At 58.0% G+C, this 22,037-nt stretch overlaps 1 protein-coding gene and 1 non-coding gene across 4 annotated transcripts; one reads left to right on the top strand and one right to left on the bottom strand.

The window, feature by feature from the left end:
• GLYCTK (glycerate kinase) lies at positions 2,595-8,620 on the top strand. 3 transcript variants are annotated; one of them, XM_005695881.3, is made up of 5 exons: positions 2,595-2,664; positions 5,305-5,720; positions 5,952-6,103; positions 6,941-7,116; positions 7,375-8,620. In XM_005695881.3, exons 2-5 carry the CDS (start codon positions 5,344-5,346, stop codon positions 8,239-8,241), a joined length of 1,572 nt encoding a protein of 523 aa, XP_005695938.2. In that variant the 5' UTR covers positions 2,595-2,664; positions 5,305-5,343; the 3' UTR covers positions 8,242-8,620. The 3 variants fall into 3 exon arrangements, with proteins under 3 accessions (XP_005695938.2, XP_017922425.1, XP_013829131.2); XM_018066936.1 differs by lacking the exon at positions 2,595-2,664 and adding an exon at positions 3,679-4,978; XM_013973677.2 differs by lacking the exons at positions 2,595-2,664; positions 6,941-7,116 and having other exon boundaries at positions 3,679-5,720; positions 7,375-7,550.
• MIR135A (microRNA 135a) lies at positions 9,314-9,403 on the bottom strand. Its single transcript, NR_129583.1, has one exon. It is a non-coding gene; the product is annotated as a microRNA 135a (primary transcript).

The following is a 22,037-nucleotide window of genomic DNA, read 5'->3' as shown; positions in this document are numbered from 1 at the left end:
AATCCTTATCTTCCATTAGTTTCCCCCTTATATTTACTTTCCCATGATTTATTACCCCGAGAAGCTCAAACCCTTTTTGTCTTGCTACATCTCCAAAATTTATCACTCCCTGTTAACAAATGATATATAAGCTCTCAGGCCTAATGGCTTTTTGGGAGTTTTCATGTCATTTCTGTGAAGTTCCTCCCATCCATATGAAATAAACCTTTTTCTGTTGTTAACCTGTCATTTGTTGGTTTAATCTGTAGGGCCTCGGTCAACGAACCTAAGAGGTTAGAGGAAAAAGCCTTTTCCTTCCTTACACCATCTTTGTCCCCATCACCAATCATTTCCTTGGATTACAATTGCTTGGCACATTTTGACACTGATACTTATTACCAAGTGTATTTAAGACTGTGGACATATTCATGCCGACTAACAAGGTATGTTTAAGCATTCTGATGAGCCTGATTGTTTTCTTAGACCCAAATCCTACTGCCTCATGAAGTCTTTTACTTCCACTCACCATCATCCCTTTCCCTTTTGTGAAATCTTTTCCACAATAGGGTCTGCAGTACTTTGTAGCTGAGAATTTCACTGTTTTCTTATTCCTTTCTTTTTTTGGTTGTGCCACGTGGCTTGCAGGAGCCTAGTGTCCCTACCAGGGACAAACCTGGCCCCGGGAGTAAAAGTGCCCAGTCCTAACCCCTGGACCGCCAGGGAATTCCCATTGTTTATTCATTGAAAACAGAAGAAGAAATAAAAGTGTCAGCTTGTCTATGTGTCTGGTCTTATGTATGGGAGTGGAAATGCAAATGTTAATTAGATCAAGTTACCACTTTCCTGGGCTTCCCTCATAGCTCAGTTGGTAAAGAATGTGCCTGCAATGCAAGAGACCACAGTTTGATTCCTGGGCCGGGAAGATCTGCTGGAGAAGGGATAGGCTACTCACTCCAGTATTCTTGGGCTTCCCTAGTGGCTCAGTCAGTAAAGAATCCACCTGCAATGTGGGAGACCTGGGTTCAGTCCCTCGGCTGGGAAGATCCCCTGGAGAAGGGAAAGGTTATCCACTCCAGTATTCTGGCCTAGAGGATTCCATGGATTGTGTAGTCCATGGGGTCGCAAACAGTCGAGGATGAGTGAGCAACTTTCACTTTCACCACTTTCCAGGAGCTCACAGTCCAGTGGACAGTTAATGACTCTCACAGTTAAATGCATCTTGTGAGTAGTGGGGGTGGGATGGGGATTTAAAAAATGGATATAATTAGTCTCCTGCTGACAGTCTGACAGAAAAGCACAGCAAGTGATGTCTGTTTATCAGTCTCTGGCACTGAATAACAAGAGATGCTCAAATTTACATTTCCCCACCTCCCCCAAAATGAGGGAATGTGATTATAAAAGCAGAGCAAGTTTCCAAACTAAAGTACCACAGCTTATTCATCCCAGCAGCTAGAGCATTTGGCTCACATAGAGGTCACTCAGGAACTGAATAAACACATGGATGGATGAAGACAGCTTACTGCAAGCAAGGAAAAACTTGAATTTTAAGTACAATTTCCTTACATCTAAAAAGAGCAAATCTTGAAGTTGCCTGTGTTGTGATGATGAGGTGGTGAAGATCTGGGAGAACCTGCCTGCCAATACAGGAGACATAAGAGAAGCAAGTTGGATTCCTGGGTTGGGACGATCCCCTGGAGGAGGGCATGACAACCCACTCCAGAATTCTTGCCTGGAGAATCCCATGGACAGAGAAGCCTGGAAGCTGCAGTCCATAGGGTTGCAAAAAGTCGGACACGACTGAAGTGACTTAGCACGCCCGCACGCACAAAAGGTCCTCTATTATAAAGGAAAGAAAACCCCAGGGAGATAGCTAGGAAGAGGGGGAGGAAGACTTCTTGAAAAGAGCAGAGCATGGTTTGGAGAGGGAAAGAGAGATGTGCAGAAAAGAGCGGGTGGGAAGAAACATGTTTTAAGACTTTTAAGAAATCTGTTGTATAATTTGTGATCTCAAGAAAACATCGGTAAAAACAATGTAGTCTTCCGTGTCCTTCAGTCTGGTCAGGACTTGTCTTTTGAGTGTACCGAGATACCACTATCAAGCCGGGTCCAGGGTGAGAGCTGGGACAGGGCGGGAGGCCTAGGGTCATTCGTGTTCACATGCACTTTGTGTGTTCCAGAATCACTCTCTTGCTGATTCTGGAACTCTCTTGCTGAATCAGAGCTGTGATTTGGTAGCTCGAGGAAGAAGGCGGGGAATACGAATGCCTTGTGGAAGTACATTGGTGGCGGGGATAATTACATCTGGCTCCCGGAGGAGTCAGCTGTGGGTAAGTAGTGATTCTCAGTCCATTTGCTTTGTCCAATGCCCAGCACCTAACAGGAAGTTGGAAAGTCTGTGCGACTGATTGAATCGTACAGAATAAAGGAGTGGGCGGATTATAGCAATCGGCGAGGTGGCGATTATTATCCCACTGTAGAGAAGAAGACACTGAGGCCTGAAGGTGACAGCATCCAAGCCTCTTGGAGGGCAGGGCGGAGCCAAGACCAGCTCCGGCTCTGGTTCCCGCTCGCCCCGCCCCTCGACAACGGCTCCTCAATCCGCCCCCACACTTCCGGATCCTGCTCCGCCCTCATAGAGCACTTCCGGTCCTGGGGCTGGACCTCGGGTCGCCGAATGGTTAGGCGGTAGGTTGGTGCCGTGAGGGCCTGCAGAGTCACAGGGCCATTGGCTCAGGGGCAGCGGGCCCAGGCAGCAGCGGGCTCTTATTTTCTCGGACATTACGCGACAGCCATTTCCCTGAGGAAAGCCTGGAACCTTGGCCTGCGGGTGACGTCACTTCCGGCGCCGGGCAGGCAGGCGAAGGCGGGGAGAGGGCTAGAGCCCCGCTTGGTGGCGGGGAGGTGTCAAGGCGGGTCGGCTTTGTATTTACGACTTTCTGGAGCTCAGGGTAGTTTAGGAGAGGCGGTGTTCCAAGTGGAGTTGTTGGATTTGGCAAATAAAAGTGCAGGGGGTCTAGTTAAACTTGAATTTTAACTAGATAAGCAAATACTTTTTTAGTATCAGTTCAGTTCAGTTCAGTCGCTCAGTCGTGTCCGACTCTTTGCGACTCCATGAATCGTGGCACGCCAGGCCTTCTTGTCCAGCACCAACTCCTGGAGTTCACTCAGACTCACGTCCATCGAGTCAGTGGTATAGATATGTCCCAAATATTGTACGGAACATATTTAGTTTTTAACAATTCCTAATTTATCTGAAATTGAAATTTCTGTATTTTTTCTGGCCGTCTTAGTCTTGGGCGCCCCGTGCCTTGGGTTCTGATATCTAATTGGCATCCTCTAGGCATGGCAACCCACTCCAGCGTTCTTGCCTGGAGAATCCCAGGGACGGGGCAGCCTGGTGGGCTGCCGTCTCTGGGGTCGCACAGAGTCGGTCACGACTGAAGCGACTTAGCAGCAGCAGCAGCAGCAGCAGCAGCAGCAGCAGCAGCAGCAGGCGGCCTGTATTTTGGAGAAGGCAATGGCACCCCACTCCAGTACTCTTGCCTGGAAAATCCCATGGACGGAGGAGCCTGCTAGGCTGCAGTCCATGGGGTTGCGAAGAGTCGGACACGACTGAGCAACTTCACTTTGACTTTTCACTTTCGTGTATTGGAGAAGAAAATGGCAACCCACTCCAGTATTCTTGCCTAGAGAATCCCAGGGATGGGGGGAGCCTGGTGGCCTGCCGTCTATGGGGTCACACAGAGTCGGACACGACTGAAGAGATTTAGCAGCAGCAGCAGGCCTGTATCTATCGGGGAAACAGGTACAGATTTCGTCCAGACCGTCAAAATCAGCTATTGCTACATGCCAAGCCACTTTTATGGCTAGCGCTCACTGGCCAGCCCCAGCAATTGCTGAGCCTGTTTTCAATCCCCATGGCAGCTCCCTCTGTGTTTCCCCGTTCACAGCTGGAGTCGGGAACGGTTTGTCTTCTCTTAATGGGAAACTTGAGCTCCATGCAGGCTGTGATCCGAGGCTGGACGCTGCCAGGTGGTTGTGTTTGGTTTTTTTTTTTTGGTGTAGGATAAAGTGATGTTTGCAGTCGAGGTTTTCAGTGTTAACAATGGACAGCTTCAGAGAGCCCAGGGATGTCCCATCTCACCTCTTACTTTGCGCAGGAGACCCGGTGAGAGAAATGGAGCTGTCCCTGTGGTAGAGCTGGGGACTGACTCTCCTGCTCCATCCACACTTGCTGCTGCAGTCAGCATGTATGGTGGGCGTTTATTAATTTATAACTATAAAATAAATTTATAATTTATTCCAGTAACGCCTTGTTAGAGATGAGCTCTTTAGCACTTTATTGTCCCTAAACTACTCCGCAGCCTCTTGACCCTCACTTCAAGTCTTCTTTGGCTTTTACCGTGCCCAGTGGGGAACATGACTATTTGGCCTCAGCGGTAGAAGCCTGCCCCTTGCCTGCCCCAGCCACGCGGCTCTCATGCCTGTGGGTGGTGTGATCCAAGATTTGTTATGTTAGAGCAAAAGGCATGTTCTTGGCCAGAGTGGGTCTGGCCATGTAGGTGGAAGGGCGTCCTTTCTGTCCTACAGATTGGGCTCCATCATACCTGGAGTCATGTGGTGTCTAAGGACTTTTTTAAGGTTCTACTGTGAGTCAGAGTTGAACCTGAAGCTGTTGCTGGGCTGGCCCTGCGTGTGGGATTCTTCAGGCTTTGTGGCCCAAGGATGTGCCTGGACCTGCTTGTCAGTGTCCCGACAAATCTACAGCCTCCCTGCACAGACTTAGTCTTTCCAGGCTCCCCAGCCCAGGCCTGTGAGATAATGAAACAGAGCAGCCTGGAGGTCACTGGGCTCTAGTTGGTGGCATAGCCAGCAGCTTTGTTGCAACTCAAGTAAAGAGGTAAAGAGGCAAGGAAGGAATGCCAGAAAGGGGTGTTGCCCTGGGCGAGGCTCAGAAGCGCAGGAGGTGGAAAAGAGGCAGGATGGAAGCCCACGGATAGTAAGTTCTTCCTCTGTGAATGATTAACTCTCAGCCAAAGGAGGTGGTCTAGGAGGAGGGCTCTGCTAACAGGACCTCTGGACTCTGGGCAGGGTGTCCAGAGAGCTGGCGCGTGGCCTGCAGAAGAGGAGGACATGGTTGGTTAGACTGCCGGCCTGGGCTCAGAAGACTGGAGTGAGATCAGACAGCTGTGGACCTTAGAGATTCTCTTGGGTCTGGCAGATGGCCCATTCCCGCAGCAGCAGCAGCAGCTGTGGGGGCCGCTGGCCCTGAAGCCTCCTGTCTCTGGTTTTGCGGCAGCCTAACCAGTGCTTTCTTCCTCCTAGGCAGCCATGGATGCCAAGTGGTGCTGAGGGCAGTGGGGCATGGCTGCAGCCCTGCAGGTCCTGCGTCACTTGGCCAGAGCCCCCTCGGGCCCACTCCTCTTGGGGGGCCCATTGGCCCGCCTGGCCAGTAGCATGGCTCTGGCAGAGCAGGCACGGCAGCTGTTTGAGAGCGCTGTGGGGGCAGTGCTGCCGGGCCCCATGCTGCAGCGGGCCCTGTCCTTGGACCCTGACAGCGGAGAGCTGAAGGTGCGGGACCGGAGCTTTCAGCTGAGGCAGAACCTCTACCTGGTGGGCTTTGGCAAGGCTGTGCTGGGCATGGCAGCTACAGCTGAGGAGCTCCTGGGCCAGCATCTTGTGCAGGGCGTGATCAGTGTTCCCAAGGGGATCCGTGCGGCCATGGAGCATGCCGGCAAGCAGTAAGGAACCTGGGGGAGCTGTTCTCGTCTGGAGGGGAACCTGGGCCCAGGTTCAGCTTGGATCGGGGCCTCCTTCCTTCACTAGCTTCCAGTTTCTGCTGGGAGAGGCCTGGCTCCAGGGTGGGTGTCAGTGGGCGTCCTTGTTCATATCCCCTTCACCCATACATCTGAGAAACCAGGCTGGACACGGAGCCCACCACATCTCTGGCTCTCCCTTCTCTCTCCCCTGAGGGAGATGCTGCTGAAGCCACACAGCTGCATCCAGGTATTCGAGGGTGCGGAGGACAACCTGCCGGACCGGGACGCTCTGCGGGCTGCGCTGGCCATCAGGCAGCTGGCCGAAGGCCTCACAGCTGACGACCTGCTGCTCGTGCTCATCTCAGGTGAGGGTGCCGCGGTGGCTCAGGAGTGTGTGAGTGTGAGTGTGTGTGTGAGCGTGTGTGTGAGTGTGTGTGTGTGAGAGTGTGTGTGTGTGTGTGTGTGTCTATGTGGCAGCGGGGAGGTTTCCCAGTATCAGGTGTGCAAGGAACCGCTGGTCAGAGCCCTCAAGCTGTGTGTGTGTGTGTGTGCAACAGTGGGGAGCTTTCCCAGTTATCAGGTGTGCAAGGAACTGTTGGTCAGAGCCCTCAAGGCGTGTGTGTGTGTGTGTGTGCGCGCGCGCACAGCAATGGGGAGGTTTCCCAGTATCAGGTGTGCAAGGAACCATTGGTCAGAGCCCTCAAGGTCACAGATTAGAGGCAGTGAAGACCTGGATGGCTGACTCCTTGGCGGCCTCCCCTGAGCTGTGGGGCCCTCCGCTCGACTGACCTTGTCAGATAACTGTGAGAGGGCACACAGGGAGCCGCTCACTGAGGTCTTGCAAGGAAAACGTCTCTGTTGCGGCTGCCTTCGGCACCATTGTCACCTGGGGCTAGAACCCTGGTTTCCAGCTCCCTGAGTCCCCTCCCTCGTTTGCTGCTATCTCCTTCAGGTCTGTTTCCTCTTCCAAGGTCTTAAGGAATAGTTCTTGCAGTGTCTGCTGAGACCGGGGCTACCCCAAGGCAGAGTTCAACCTCAGGTGCCTTGGTTGTGGTGACTGTGTGGGCATTCACTGTATGTCCACACGGGGGCACCCTAACCCCTCTTTCTAGCCGCCGCATCCCTAAGTGAGCACTGCCTGCCGGCTCCCCAGGTTGGGAAGTCCCTGTGCCCTCTGCCCAAAGCCTTCGCTGTCTCTGCAGGAGGGGGCTCAGCCCTGCTGCCCGCCCCCATCCCACCTGTCACGCTGGAGGAGAAGCAGACGCTAACTAAGCTGCTGGCAGCCCGGGGGGCCACAATCCAGGAGCTGAACACCATCCGGAAGGCCCTGTCCCAGCTCAAGGGCGGGGGGCTGGCCCAGGCTGCCTACCCTGCCCAGGTGCGTGGGGCCCTTCTTTGCCAGGCGGTCCGGGGCTGGTGGAACTAGGCCCACATGTGCCAGGGAGATGAAGGGCAGAGGCCTGGTGTGGGAGTCCAGAGGGCTAGGTGTTTTGCGTGCCCACTTGAAAGGGGTTAGAAGTGGGCGAGGAAGTGCACTGGGTGCTGTGAAGACATGTGGCCAGATGAAGGCAGTTTGTCCTCTCGGGCCCTGAGGCAAGGATCAGGCCTGAGCCTTGCCTCTGCGACCCCTCCCCAGGTGGTGAGCCTCATTCTGTCAGACGTGGTGGGGGACCCCGTGGAGGTGATTGCCAGCGGCCCCACTGTGGCCAGCATCCACAGCGTGCAAGACTGCCTGCACATCCTCAATCGCTATGGCCTTCGCACTGCCCTGCCACGTTCTGTGAAGACTGTGCTGGCCCGGGCCGACTCTGACCCCCACGGGCCACACACCTGTGGTCACGTCCTCAACGTGATCCTTGGCTCCAACGCACTGGCACTGGCCGAGGCTCAGCGGCAGGCTGAGGCGCTGGGATACAGGGCTGTGGTGCTGAGCACAGCCATACAGGGCGATGTGAAAAGTGTGGCCCAGTTCTACGGGCTGCTGGCCCGAGTCGCTGGAGCCCGCCTCGCCCTGCCTGGCCCTGGGGCGTCTGTGGAGGAGGATGAACGACTCTGTGAACTAGCAGCTGACCTCCAGCTCCCAGATCTGCAGCTGAAGGAGGCTCTGGAGGCTGTGGTGGGCGCTCGGGGCCCAGTCTGCTTGCTGGCTGGTGGCGAGCCCACGGTGCAGTTGCAGGGTTCAGGCAAGGGTGGCCGCAACCAGGAGCTGGCCCTGCGTGTTGGAGTGGAGCTGCGACAGTGGCCACTGGGGACTGTTGACGTGCTGTTTTTGAGCGGCGGCACTGATGGGCAGGATGGGCCCACAGAGGCAGCTGGGGCCTGGGTCAGGCCTGAGCTCACCAGCCAAGCTGCCGCTGAGGGTCTGGACGTGGCCACCTTCCTAGCCCATAATGACTCACATACCTTCTTCTGCCGCTTCCAGGGTGGGGCACACCTGCTGTACACGGGGCTGACCGGCACCAATGTCATGGACGCCCACTTCCTGTTCCTGCATCCGCAGTGATGATGTAGGTCATGTTTTGGGGAACCCAGAAGAGGCCTGCAGGGCAGTGTCCTGGAACAGACCAGGTTTGGTCCCCAGGGCCCGACCAAGCTTCAGGGCCCTTCTCCCTTGGCTGTGGCTACTTGGTTGGCCCTCACACCTCCCAACCAGGGCCTCTTCTCTCTGTCCAGTTTCACACTGGCCAGGCAGATGGGGGCTCTCTTCCAACCCTACTCTCAGCCATGGCAGCAGGTACCCCAGAGGACCAGGACAGGCCCCTGGGTCAGTTCGCTGTTCCTAGTCTTCCCCCCAGGCAGCCCCTCTGCTCAGCTCCCAAGCCTGTTTCATCTGTGGGGTGAAGCACGAAGGACTGAAAATAAAAAGGACCACGCTCTGGGTTCTCAGTGCGTCTTCTCTCAGAACACAGACCAGCAGGGGCTGCCGGGAGTGGAGTGGTGACTGCCAGTAGCCCCTGCACTGGGGCCCTGCAGGAGTTGGCTGTCCGTCTCTGCAGGGCACTCGATTCCCCTGAACAGGAGCCTGGGAGGGTTGAGTCCGGCACTCTTGATGTGGGTGAGCAGAAACCCGAGGGAGGGCAGGCCTAAGGACGTTAGTCCTGCTGTCACTCCCCACGGTGGCTTCCCTGCTGAGGTGTCTCCTCGCTGGGCACTTGCTTGCTGCCTGCCCCACCAAGGACTTCCCTCCCTTCTGTCTTTGGACAGTCCTTAGCCAGACTGTACCTTCTTTGGTTGAGCTGCCTTGTTTTTCCAGGGGCAAGTCCCAGCCACACAGGACACTGGGTCTTGTTTCCTTGTGCCAGACTCTTTTTCCCAGCCGAACCACCCCCCGCCCCCAACCACATCCTTCAGACATTCCTCTGGGGATGCAGTCCGGGTCCTGGTGCCAGCCTGCAGTGTGTGGGGGGTCTCCAGTGCTGGGATCCAGCAGCCCCTCCCCCTGTTTCAGCTGGCTGGGGAGGGGAGCACGTGGGGAGGGGCTCCCTAGGCCAGGCTAGCAGCCTGCGCTGGGAGACGGGGGCCGCTGTCCTGGTCTCCTGGGACCTCTTTGTTCAGTGTCCGAGCCCTCCGCTGGCTGCCCCCGCCGTGCGCCACGGCTCCAATCCCTATATGAGTGAGCAGTAGAATCACATAGGAATAAAAAGCCATAGAGAACAGCGAGGCCTGGGGCTGCTCCTGCTGGCCCCCACCCCACCCCAGCAATGCCCTCCTCTCTGAGGCTGTGAGGGACTTGGGGCCAGGGCTGGCATCCCCTGCCTCTGGGAAGAGCCTCCTTCTGTACTTGGACTCCAGACTGCAGCGTGCAGATGGTTCCTGGTGGGCTGGGGACGGCAGGGAGGTGAGCAGGTAAACTGGGTTCTGGGGGCCAGGGAGATTTACGGGCCAAGGGAATTGGCACCCCTTTGTGATGCTGGGGCTCCACTTCCTTCTGTCCTGGCAGGAGGGTTCTTCTGGCTGGGGCAGTGGCGGGGGGTCATAGTCTTGGGGGTACTGTCCTCACATGGCTGAGCCTGTGCCCCAGTGCACCTCTGGCACCCTCTAGACATGCCCTGGCCCCACTTCAGTCCTCCCTGTGAGGCACGAGTGTTAGCACTGGGCACCAAGTTCCCCACAAGAGCAGGACGAAGGCTGGGGCTATAGCCGAGGATCCGTCCGCCATGTCCCCCAGCGTGTGCATGCGTGTGTGTGTGTGTGTGTGTGTGTGGTGTGTTAGCATGCAAGTGTGCAGGTGTTGGTGCCGGCATCCCAGGAGGAGGAGTGCATCTGTGCGTATGCACGGACATCCTCAGCACGGGCGGTCCTGCTTCTTGGACGCATGGGTGCTTACTCGCCTGCTGAGGGGGTTGAGTGTGGGTGGGGTCTGGCCAGAAGTTCCCCCGTGTCACCTCCTTGGCCTCTGCCCTGAGCCTGTGTTTATGGGGGCTGGGAGGCCGGGGGCTGGATTGGGCCTAAGCCGTTAGATTTGCCCATTTGGTAACCCCTAGATGAGAAAGGATATATTTGACTGCAATCTAGATGAAAATGTGAAATACCTACACGGTGAGTGTTCTGTAGGACTTATTATCTGCTTCATAACCCTCAGCTATGGGCCGTAGGAACTACTCCCGCCCCGGCTCTTGGCTTCCGTCCCTCCCGCTCGGGCTCCTGCTGTCCCCGCGCTGCCCTCATCTCCGGCCCCAGAGGCTTTCCCTGGCTGCTGCCCTCACAGGCCCTTCCATTGTCTGCACCTAGCATGGGCCGAGAGCGGCTGGGCAGTGGGCCTGGCCAGCCTTTAGGTGTCTGCTAACCCAAATCCCTCTGTTTTATAAAAGCCGGTGAAACAGAGAGGGAAGGTGGCTTGTCTGGGGAAGCACAGCAGGTCTGCCACAGAGCCAGAATGGGAACCTGCTTGGGACCTTCCTGACTATCCTCTGCCCACCCTCTGGGGCTCAGAGACCCTGGGGCCTGGCGCAGGCTCAGCCAGAGCCCAGGGTCCACTCCTGCTTCCCTGGTTCGCCGCCAGGGGCTTGGGGATAATGACATGATCATGCTTGGTCCGTCTGTGTGCGTGCTAAGTCTCTTTAGTCGTGCACAACTCTTTATGACCCTATGGACTATAGCCGGCCAGGCTCCTCTGTCCATGGGCTACTCTAGGCAAGATAACGAGTGGGCTGCCATTTCCTACTCCAGGGGATCTTCCTGATCCAGAGATCGAACCCACATCTCTTATGTGTCCTGCGTCGGCAGGCGAATTCTTTACCATTTGGTCCATCTAGGGGTCCTTTACCACCTTGATCCGTCTAGGGGTCCTTAGAACAGACTTGTCATCTCCTCTTGGCTTAGATTTCACAGCTCCTTTGTGTGATTTGGCAGAAAGCACACGCGGTTGAGTGGTGGGCTTCTATACAAAGGTGTGTGTCTGCATCTGTGTGCACAGCTGTGTGTGTGCGGCCAGGGACGTGTAGGCATGCGTGCGTCCACTTCAACCCACAGTCAGTCACTGAGTGGACCAATTAACTGCGCTTGGAGAGGGTCGGGGGCACACACAGTGTGATGTGGTTGGAATGCTGGGGAGATGGTGATGCAGGATCGAGGAGGCCGTGAAGGCTGGCCGCGGCCAGCAGCGAAGGGCCCCTTGTGCCTGGCTGGGGGCGCACTTCACTGGCAGTGGTGGCAGGCCCAAGAGGGTTTTGGCAATGAGTGATGCCAGGAGGCTGTGTCAGGACAGTGATGCCAAGGCCTGCCTTACCACGGGGTGGGTGATGTGTGGGGGAGGTGCGGCGGGTGGGAGAGAGGTGCCTCACCAGGCCTGGGAACCCCCTCCCCCTTTCCCTCCCTGGTTCAGCCTCATTCCGGCAGCCTTCAGCCAGCCCGGGCAACCCTTTGGATGCCCGCTTTGGAACCGAGGCTGGAGGCCCTGGCTCAGACACCCCTGGGAGTAACCCGGCCCTGTGTCACTGGGAATGCCATCAGGGTGTGAGGATTTGGGGGGTGGCAAGGCTGGGAAGCAGATGGGCTTTGGTGAGCGCAGGCACCGCACCCTCCAGTGGGCTTTGTCCAGGGCGGCAGCTGAAAGACCGAGAAGGAGCACTGGAGTGCGAATCAGGTCCTAGGTCCTTATCCTGGCCATGCCAGCTTTCTTCTCCCAGACCTCAATTTTCCCTTCTGTTTAATGGGGACAGCATTCTTATCCTCAGCTCTCTGGGCATGTGGTGGCAGCAGATGCATGTGGGCAGCAGAGCTCTGTGGAAAGGGGTCAGGGATGGAAGGAGAGAAGAGAGTGGTCTTAGCCTCTTCCCAGGAGAAGCTCAGGGAGTCCTCAGGGACGGGCCCTCCTCCATGCAGGCTCAGGGTTGAGCCCGGAGGCCTCGGCAGTCACTGAGGCTGAGTGAGTGACTCCCACCCTCTGGCACTGGACTGGCACCGACAGGGTGTGGTACTTTGGCTTTTAATGGCTGCTGGGGTGCACAGCGTCCTGGGAGATGACAGCCAGTTTGGGGGGCTCAGCTGGAGCTGGAGTTAGCTAGCCCAGCTTGGGAGCGAGCCTTTGAGGGCTCAGAAAAAATGGGTGGGGCAGCCTGGTCCAGTGACCTGATGAAGCCCAGGCTGGGCGGGTGAGAACTGGCCTGGCCCCAGGCCATGAGTCCCTCTCTGGGCGTGAGGAATCCAGTGTGCTAGGGGAGCACAGGGGCTGTGTGGGGACCACGGGGAGTCGGAGGTGGCGCTGACACGCCCCGAGTGGTGGGGAAGCCAGTGGCTGAGGCAGGTGGCTGCCCGAGAGACAGAGAGAGAGCAAGGGCTCATAGAGCTGGGGTGAGCTGTGCCCAGGCCTGGAGGGCTGGCCTTTCTCCCCGAGACAGGGGTGTCTTGACAGCCAGCCCCTCACTGGGGAACCATGGGGCCAGTCTTAAGGCTTTTCTGTCTCATTTCCTGGGCTCTGGCTGCCCTGTTCTGGAGAGGCTAGTGGGGTGGGGTGGGGTGGGCTCAGGGCCCCCAGCCCTGATTCTGCCTCTTGCCTGTGGTGCTCTTCCATCTGGGAGGGGCTCTCACCAGCTCAGATGAGGGGGCTTTGTCCAGGAAAGAGGGCCAGGGAGAGTGGGCCCCCAGAAGCAAGTGCCCCATCTGCCCGGTCCTAGGCAACAAATGCCCCTAGCTGCTCTACCCACCACAATCTTGTCCACTGCTGGCTCCTGGGGGTTCAGAAGCTGTAGGATCTGACCCTGCCCTAACCAAATGGCCAAGGGCCACCCCCCTACCCTGCCCCTGTCACAGTCTTGGCCTTTCCTCCCTCTCCTCATCCCCCAGCCCCGACCCCGCCTGCAGAGCCTCCCTGCTCGCCTCGCTGGGGAAGTGTGAGAGGCACGCTGTCCGCTTCCAGCGCGGTCTCTCCATCCCGGTCTCTCCATCCCCGGCTCCAGGGAGAAGGGGGCGGGGCCCACGGCACTGGCTTCTGCCCCTTCCATCCGCTCCCACCCACCTGCCCAGCATCAGCGTCTCTGGATCCCTGTGTAGCTGGGGCACCTGAGCCTCACTCAAGAGCCAGGGCTCTGTTTCCACTGGTTGTCGCCCAGCTGTCCCCAGCCCCCCCCCCCCCATCAAGGCATTCCTCCCCGTCCTCCTCAGTTCACCCCAGGAAGGTGACCACAGGGACATCTGGGCTTGGACCTGGATTCCTGCTGATTGTAACTCTGGGTAAAGCAGTCCTGGGGATCCTGTCCTGGGGGCGCTTGACCAGAGACCCCTGGGGCAGGGAGAAGTGCCCCTCCACCATGTGGCTCTGTGGGCCTGGCGGTCAGTAGCTTGGAGTGAAAGCAGCCCGCCTGTAGCACAGCAGAGCTCTCCTCTGTCCACACCTCCTACCTGACCAGCAGCCCCCCCCCCAGCCCTGAGAACAGGCACTTGTTGGGGTCACAGCCCCATGGACAGCTCCAATGCTGCCACCCAGCAACCTCGCGCTACAGCCCAGCCCGAGGCAGGGTCTGGAGCCCCTGTTCTGTAGGACCGGGCACACAGACCGTCAGGGATGGCAGTTCTGGGCAGCCCAGCCCTTGCCCTCCCCAGCCCAGTCCCCCGAGGGTCTCCCTCAGAAGCCAGGCACCAGGGCAGAGGCAGAGCCTGCCAGCTCCAGACTGGCTTTGCCCCCGATGGCCACCTGGCTGGCCACCAGGGAATCTGAAGCTGGCACTCCTCCGACTGCTGTTCCCACTGGCCCCGGGCATAGAGCAGCGGCGGGCTGGATGGCCCGTCCCCACCCGCTCGCCCCCTGGAGCTCCAGCTCCTGCTGCCCGCGCCCGCCTGTGCCCGCCCGCCGGATCCCCCAGCTCACCTCAGCGGCGCTGTCTGCTCACCAGAGGCACTGCGGTGTGGGAACTGTCCCGAGGAGCCGCCGGTTCTCAGCTGAAACAAAGAGGTGGGGGAGAGAGAGGGGGGCAAGCGGGAGAGGGAGAGGGTGAGTGAGCAGGCGAAGGAGTGGAGCCTGGAGGGGGAAGAGAGACGGGAGAGGACGAGAGCGAAGAGGGGAGGGGAGGAGGAGGCCTGACTTCCAGGGACTGAAGGGCCAGGGAAAGAGGGAAGAGGAAATGGGGAGGGGGCGGAGGAGGCGACGGGAGGTGTGTGAGGGGGCGGGACGCGGGGCAAGTGAGGGGGGCGTGGGCCGCAGAGGGAGCGGGGCTGCGGGGGCCGGCGGGCTGGGGGCTGGGCGAGCGGGCAGGGGGCCCCACCCCGCACCCTGCCGGGCTGTCCCGCCGGAGCGGGCCAGAGGCCACGAAGGGGAGTCGGGGGGAGAGGCGCCGGGGCTGTGGGCTGGTCAGGAGGACAGGCCGGGGACAAAGGCGGGAGAAGAACAAAGGTGTCCGAGCGGAGGAACCGGCCCCTGCTGACCTCTGGGTGCCGCAGCCCGGAGCGTCCCGGACAGAGCGTCCTGAATGGAGGGCAGGTCCGCTCGGGGGCGGCCCAGGCTCCGAAGTGGCAGCCTGAAGTCAAGGGGAGAGGGGTCGGGCCGTGGTGGGCGCGGGCGGGAGTCCGCCCTGCGTTCTGCCGCTGACTGACCACACATCGAGGATATGCCGATGGCACTGTCTCTCTGGGGGGAGGGGACGCTGGGTGGTTGTCCAAAGCCTGGATGGAGACCTGCGTAGGGGAGGTCCCCTTTTAGGGGAGAGCCCTGGGGAGCCCCCCAGGGAGGTGGGGAGGATGGCAGGCACAATGGGGAAGGGGAGGAGTGAGAATGAAAGCAGTCGGGGAGCAGGGGAGGAGGGGGGGAAGTGGGGAAGGAGGCTGCAGGGGGCGGGTCCAGCGTCGCAGCCCCTTCACAGGCCCATCTGAAGCAGAGGCCTCCTCCTGCACATCCCTCCGTTTCTCTCCTCCCGGGCTGCCTAATGCAGACCTAATGAAGGATGGAATAATGAACCACTTCCTGCTGCTCCCCTCCTGCTGCCAAGAGCTGCTGTGACAGGCAAGGACACCGGAGAAGTCAGCCAGGGCACAAGCCTGTGATAGTCTGTGAGGGGCAGCGGGCGAAGGGTGGGCTTGGCTGGAGCCGTCCTGTCCCGTCCCTCTCTGGTCCCAGGCCCAGCACCCTGGGCTGCTCCAGTCTCCTCCGTCCACGCTCAGAGCCACAGTAGGCCCTCCCAAACCTCTGACCAGGGCAGTTCCCCTTCTACTGGAGGGTCCGCAGGCTTTGAAGAACAGGAAAAGAGGAGGGAGCTGGGGGCTTGCCTGAAGCTGTGACGGGGAGAGGAGGTGAGAGTCAGCCTCCATCCCATGCTGCGTGGAAGGGTAGGAGCCAGATGCCCTTAGACTCTGCCTAGCCCCGTTTCTTCCACGCCTTACTGAAGCTGTCCTCCAAAGACAGCCACTGGTCCAGCCGCCTGCTCTAGTAGCCTGGAATCCTATAAAGTGAAAGGACCTTCCTTCCTCCCTCCCTTCTTTCTACTATGTGTTTCGAAATAAACACAAACTTACAGAAGAGTTGTCAGAGTAAGAGTAGTGTTAGATGCCTATACACCCTCTAGCCATGGCAAACATGGCTAGTATTTTGCCTCGCTTTCCCTCTCCATTTGCTCTGTGCGTGTGCCTAGTTCTGTGTGCGTGTGCCTAGTTCTATGTAATTTTTTTCCTGGGCCATTTGAGATCAAGTTGCAGATGTCATGGCTAAAAGGATGGTTTCTTATCTGTGTCTTGTCTCCTGGAGCAAGCGTAAAGGTGCCCAGACCATGTTGTGTCGGATGAATGGAACCCTGGGACGGGGAATGAATGAGTGGACATCATCCGTTGGGAGCCTGAGGCCTGGTGGCTGGAGGGGTTGGCTAGGGGCCGCTTCGGGAGTTGGGCCAGTCCAGGGCTCGGCCCTGCGTCCCTCTTGGTTTTTCTTCCCTGCAGCCTGGGAGGCAAGGAGCCATTGCCCACCAAAGTGAGCATGTGGTGTTTGCTGGGTGCGGAGCCGCAGCATATGTCTACGGAGGTGGCAGCAGGCGGTTGGAGTGGAGCTGGGAGAACAGGGATGCCCACACTGCGGTACCTGGGCACGCTTGCCAGATGGGGCGCTACCTGGCTCTGCTGGGCCTGAGAAGATCCAGCTGATGGAGGCCCAGCTGATATGGCCTTGGAGACCCTCCCCACAGCCTCGTGAGACACGGGAGGAATGGGGGCCCTCACTTGACGGCGAGTCCATGGTGATCAGCTTAAAGAAGGCAGGGTGAAGGCTCTGGTCATACTGGGGCTGATGCAACTGTCCCTGGCATGGGGCTGGCATTCCTCCTGTGTCCCCAAGTGGATTGGCATCCCATCTGGGAGCCCCACTCTGGAGCGCTGTGCTTTTCTCCCTTACAACCCTGCCCTGAAAGTTATGGTTAACAAGTTTGACATTAAAAAAAGAAAAACAAAAAACACTCCTTGAAAGATGATCTGAGCTCTGAGGTCCTGATTTCCTCTCTCATAGGTGAAGCCCTCCTCCTCCAGGAAGCCTTCAGATTTCTTCAGAATGTCTTCCACCTCACCTGCCAGCCCTGTTTATTCCTTTTGCTGGCTCACACTGGTCCTGTCCTCAGAGCCTAGGGCTTTGCTCAGTCATCAGCCTTTATCTCTGCTGTTGCCCTAGTCTGGGCATATAACTGATATTTCGTGTAGTTGGATGGCAGTGGTTTGGTTAATCCTTCGTGGACATTAAGCCCCTCTGATGCCCCTGTGCCCCGATGTCTGATGTCCCATAGGCTCTGGGCTGCCTGAGGTGGGAGGTGGGCAAGAGGATCCACTGAAGAGAGGTAGGAGGTTGTTCACGACCACCAGTCCGTCAGGGCAAAGTTAGGCCTTCAGCCTGGGTCTCTGACCACCTGTCCAGCACCTTCTGCCACCTCTCCTGGAGCATGGGCATGCTTGTCCTGGGCCGCAGCTGAGGGTCCTCGCTGAATCCTACTTGGGTGATGGCAGGATCTGCCAAACTGAGGGGGGCGTACCCCCCCAAACCTGAATCTGTTAGCCCCAGTGCATCCGTGTGAAAGCCCAGGGGACACGGGCTTCCTCTCCCCCTGCCCATCCCCCACTGAAGAGATTTCAGCCAATTAGCACATACAGTATTTACTTAATTAGGGTAATGACATAATTAGTGTGAGTTGGGCTCCATTGCATGGCTTCAACATGCAATTAAGAGCCGTCAGCGGGAGGCGACATTGTGAAAATGCTCATTCAATTTTGGTTCCAGCATGGAGACCACAGCAGCTGCCGCTGCTTGGGAGGGAGACGGGCAGCGGCCGCTGCGTGTGTGTGGGGTGACTGCCAGCAGCCGACAGCCAGACGAGGACAGGAGAGTCGGTGGGAGCAGAAGGCAGTTTCCAGGGCTGATGGCATCCCTGATCAAGCCTCTCCCATCACAGATGGACTCTGTCATCTCCCCTACTCCCCCCCGACAGCCAGGGCTCTGGCTAGGCTGGGGCAGCTGAAATAAGGGGCCTGGGCAGTCTAGAACTCTGTCCCCAGGGTCTCTATCTGAAAGAGGACCATCATCAAGCTGTCTCCTCTCTCTCCAGGATTTTCCTGCCCACAGGAGCCGCTGGCCTCTTGGGCCCTTATGGTGGTTCTTCGAGGTCACAGACTGGGAGGCCTGGATGGATTGCTACTGTCCTTGTTGGACTTGTGGGCATACTGAAGCTTGGGGCCAGGGAGGCGTTCAAGCCAGTCATGGCAGTGCCGACTCAAGAGGCAGCTCCAGCATTTCCAGACACCCCTTAAGCACGGGCAGCTCACCGCCAGTTTCAGGGGGTCCCCTGCGCCCTGGGCCCTTTTCCCAGGAGGAGGCAGGAAACCACCCAGGGGCCCCAGCCCTGCCCCCTCAGTTGCCGCTGCCCTTCCCACCCCCTGCCTTCCACAAGGCCAGGAGGCAGGTGCTGACGCTCCAGAAACCATCCACGGCTTTCCTGGGCGGGGCGGGGGAGGGCAGGGAAGTGAGGGCAGATGGCAGTCAGTGCCACCACTGTCCGATGGCAGGGCTGAGGGCTGTGGGAAGCTAAATCAGGTCCCGGCGGCTCTCCTCCCTTCCCAGCCGGGTCCCCTGGGCGGGTGCTGTCTCTCAGACCTGTTTCCCTGTGTGAAGCGACAGTCCATGATCTCACACATCCTGGGACTGTCCAGAGTCCCCAGGAAGCTAGGACACAAGGAACATGACATTTGTCTTCCCTCCTTCCAAATTGTTTTGTCCCTCTTCTTTCTGTTCCACCCGTGCCCTGCCCTGGGGTCCTGGGCCCCTGGGGAGACAGCTCTGACTGGTAGTTCCAACTGCCCCAGACTGGGCGCCTTGCCCTTCTGAACTGGGGAATCCTGTCTGGGAGGCCTGGGCTCTGGGGGCCATCCCAGACCTCTCTGCTCACAGGCTCTGGGGGCCATCCCAGACCTTCCTGCTTACAGGCTCTCATCTAAGCCCCTTGCTGGGTCTAGAGCCATAGGATCACGGTGAGGCCGACTGTCCTCTGATGGCTGACTGTGGGCCAGCCACCTTGGGCCAGGCTACTGGGATTAAATGGAAAAGCAATGGGCAGGCAGAGATGAAGTCACCGCCTCCAGGGGCCCATGGCCTCAGGGTTCAGACAGACCCAGCCCCAAGGAGCATCCCCCAAAGGGTAGGCAGAGATAAGTGCCAGGAAGAGCCAAGTTCCAACAGGAGAGGTCCCAGCCCTGTCCCTCCCTGGTCAGGAGACACGGCACCTGCAGGGCCTGGGGGCGGGTGGGAGATGTACTTCAGGTGGCAGGACCGGTGTGAGCAGTGGAAGGCCAGGGTAGGTGTGGGGATATTGTCCTCAGGCGTGAGGTGTATGGGTGGGCTCCAGGGAGCTCGAGGCCTTCGGCCATTCATCAAGGCATTCCCTCAACATTCATTCAACAGAAAATCCCTGCTGTGTGCCAGGTACGTGCTGTTCTAGGTTGGGGATTCAGTAGGGACCAAGACACAAAATCTGTGCCCTCGCGGAACCTGTACTCTAGTGGGGGGTCAGAAAATGAGAACCATGTGGTGCAGGCTCGATGCAGCAGATGGCAAAGGGCAATGTGCTAGGGCTGAGGGGGGCCAGGGTGGCTTCAGCCCCAGCTGAGGCCGGGCGGCCGCAGTGATGGTGCCGGGGCTGGGGCACTTGTTCCCTCAGGTGTGGCCCCTGCCTCACCTCCACTCCCAGACTTTCAGTTCTTTGGGGGTTCACTCCTGGCTGGCAAGCATGACTCCTGGGTGTCCCTTCTGCAGGGAAAGGAGGTGGCTGCCACCGCCAAAGCCATGCTCCTGGTCCCTCTCCTCCATGCCAAGCGCATTAGGGGATAATTAAGTAAAAATAGGCCTTCCGACCAGTGTAGCTCATTAAGGCCTAATTAAGTTAATTAGTTCCAGGTGTGGATGGTGAGGCTCAAGCGAGGCAGCGGCTGTTAGCTGTAATTGCATTTTCACAGCAGCAGTGGTGGCAGCGGTAATGGTGGTGGCAAAGGCGGTGGCTTCCTCTGAGGCCTGGAAGCCCGCCAGGGAGTTCAGGAGGCGGCCACTGAGCCAGGAGGAGTGTGCGGCAGCAGAAGGCTGGCCTGGGACCACCCGCAGACAGCAGAAGCTTCAAGGTCAGCCAAGTTCAGGGACACCTCCTGCCCTCTCAGGCTTGCTGGTTCTCTGCACAGGGATCGGGGCTGGGGGTTGGGGTTGTACAAAGCCACCAATGGGCATCTGCCCTCCAGCTGAACGGGGAGGGGGGCCCACGGCTGGACCTTTGGATTCCCTCACATCCATGGTGGTCCCCAGGAGACCGTTAGATGGCTTTGCTGAAAGTGAACACGTGATTCAAAGGCAGGGTACAAGAACTCTAGGAATCCACCTAAATCACCCTCTCCCTTTCGGCTGGAGGCTCCAGTGCCTGCCCCTTTCTGGCAGATGTGTGACTGTTAGAGATGACACCTCTTTGCAGTTCAGGGCAGGAGAGGAGCCGCACAGGTCCAGGGGCCTCTGCAGAGGACCTGCTGGCTCAGTCAGTCTCCCATCCTGGAAGTCTTCCTCAAGCCCACTTCCTGCTGTGGCTTCTACACCCAGCCGACCCCAGCTGGGACACCAGCCCTCCCAGCCTTGACCGCATTCTCATCATCCACTTGGCTGTCAGTCACTGCGCAGCTCGTCTGTGCCGGGCAGCAGGGCTGAGACTAGGGACACGGGGCTGAGCCAGACAGGCTGACCCTGCCCATAGTGCCTTTGGTCTCTCTGAGAAGGCAGACATTAGATACGTATATGTTGTATGTATATATCTGGCCTCGTCTTCTGGCTTGTGGGATCTTTGTTCCCTGAACAGGAATCGAACACCGGGCTCTTGGGAGTGATCGCGCTGAGTCCTAACCACTGGACCGCCGGGGAGCTCGCGAGGCAGACATGTTAATGGCGTGGCTGCATGGTTCTGTCGTGGCTATGGGAGCACAGGGATGCTTAACCTAGACCTGGGAGGAAGCATGCTTGAGCTGCGATGAGTGTGATCCAGGTGAGAAGCGGGCAGGCACCTGATGTGTACCAGGAACCCAAAGAGCCTCCCTCTGGGCAGAGGGCAGCACATGGTGCCACGTGGGGAGAAGGAAGGGCCATGGAGGGGTCTAAGCAGGGCTGCTGGATAGGAGGAATGGTAATGCCGGCTGGTGGCGAGGAGGCCAGGGCCATGGCTGTGGATCTGGAGGGGCCGTTGATTTGGAGGGTGTTTAGGAGTAGAACTGGAGAAGGCAGTGGCACCCCACGCCAGTACTCTTGCCTGGAAAATCGCATGGACGGAGGAGTCTGGTAGGCTGCAGTCCATGAGGTCGCGAAGAGTCGGACACGACTGAGCGACTTCCCTTTCACTTTTCACTTTCATGCATTGGAGAAGGAAATGGCAACCCACTCCAGTGTTCTTGCCTGGAGAATCCCAGGGACGAGGGAATCTGGTGGGCTTCTGTCTATGGGGTCGCACAGAGTCGGACACGACTGACGCGACTTGGCATAGCATAGCCTAGGGGTAGAACTGCTGGGGTTTGGTGGTGGAGGGGAAGAAGAGCTGTCAGTTCCCTAGGGAGGGGAACTGGGCATGGGCCTGAGCTCTGATTCGTCCCCACCATGCGGGGCTGGGACAAAGCAAGTGACCTGGGATGCAAAATTTGGAGTGTTCACTCCCAGTCACCCCTGTACCTTGTCCTTGGTCCACTGAAACTTCCCTCTAAAGCATACTTTGGACGGTGGAAGCTACTCCTGGAGATGAGGCAACAGGGAGTTGGTTCTGGGCAGTGTGTCCCCTCTTTGCCCCCTGACTGAGAGGTGCTGCCTTCTCTCTGCCCTCCAGGGCTGGGGTGAGGCTGGGATGGACACCTTAAGGTCCCAGGCACTTTGGGTGGGACTGTTTCCATCCTGATGCCTGAATGAGGTACCCACTCCAGCTTCTCCTTGCCTCTTACGACGCATGTTACTTGCCACCTAGATAGCTTGGTCCCTTGGCTCAGGCCATTATACAAAATGCTTTATTTTGAGCCCAAATCTGTATTTTGCACTGTTCTAGCTAACAGTGGCCTCAGTTGTGCCCTTCTCCCCTCCCCAGCCTCTTGGGTGGGTCTGCTGATCCCCTCTCCCAAGCTTTACATCTCTGAGCTTTGGTGTCCCTACCTATAAAAGGGGAAACAATGATAGACACCATCTTCCAGGGCTGGTATGAGGATTAAGTGACATGATGTTTAAACCTCATGACATGAGTTTCTCAGTAACCGCTTCCTAACCCAGAGCAACAACGAATAACCACGGTGGACACCATCCTCCTGTGGGTGTGGGCCGCCAGTGCTGCAGCCTCAGCCCAGGCCCCAGCA

This window comes from Capra hircus, chromosome 22 (genome assembly GCF_001704415.2).
Source record: "Capra hircus breed San Clemente chromosome 22, ASM170441v1, whole genome shotgun sequence".
NCBI lineage: Eukaryota > Metazoa > Chordata > Mammalia > Artiodactyla > Bovidae > Capra > Capra hircus.
This window is presented reverse-complemented; position numbering and strand designations above follow the sequence as displayed.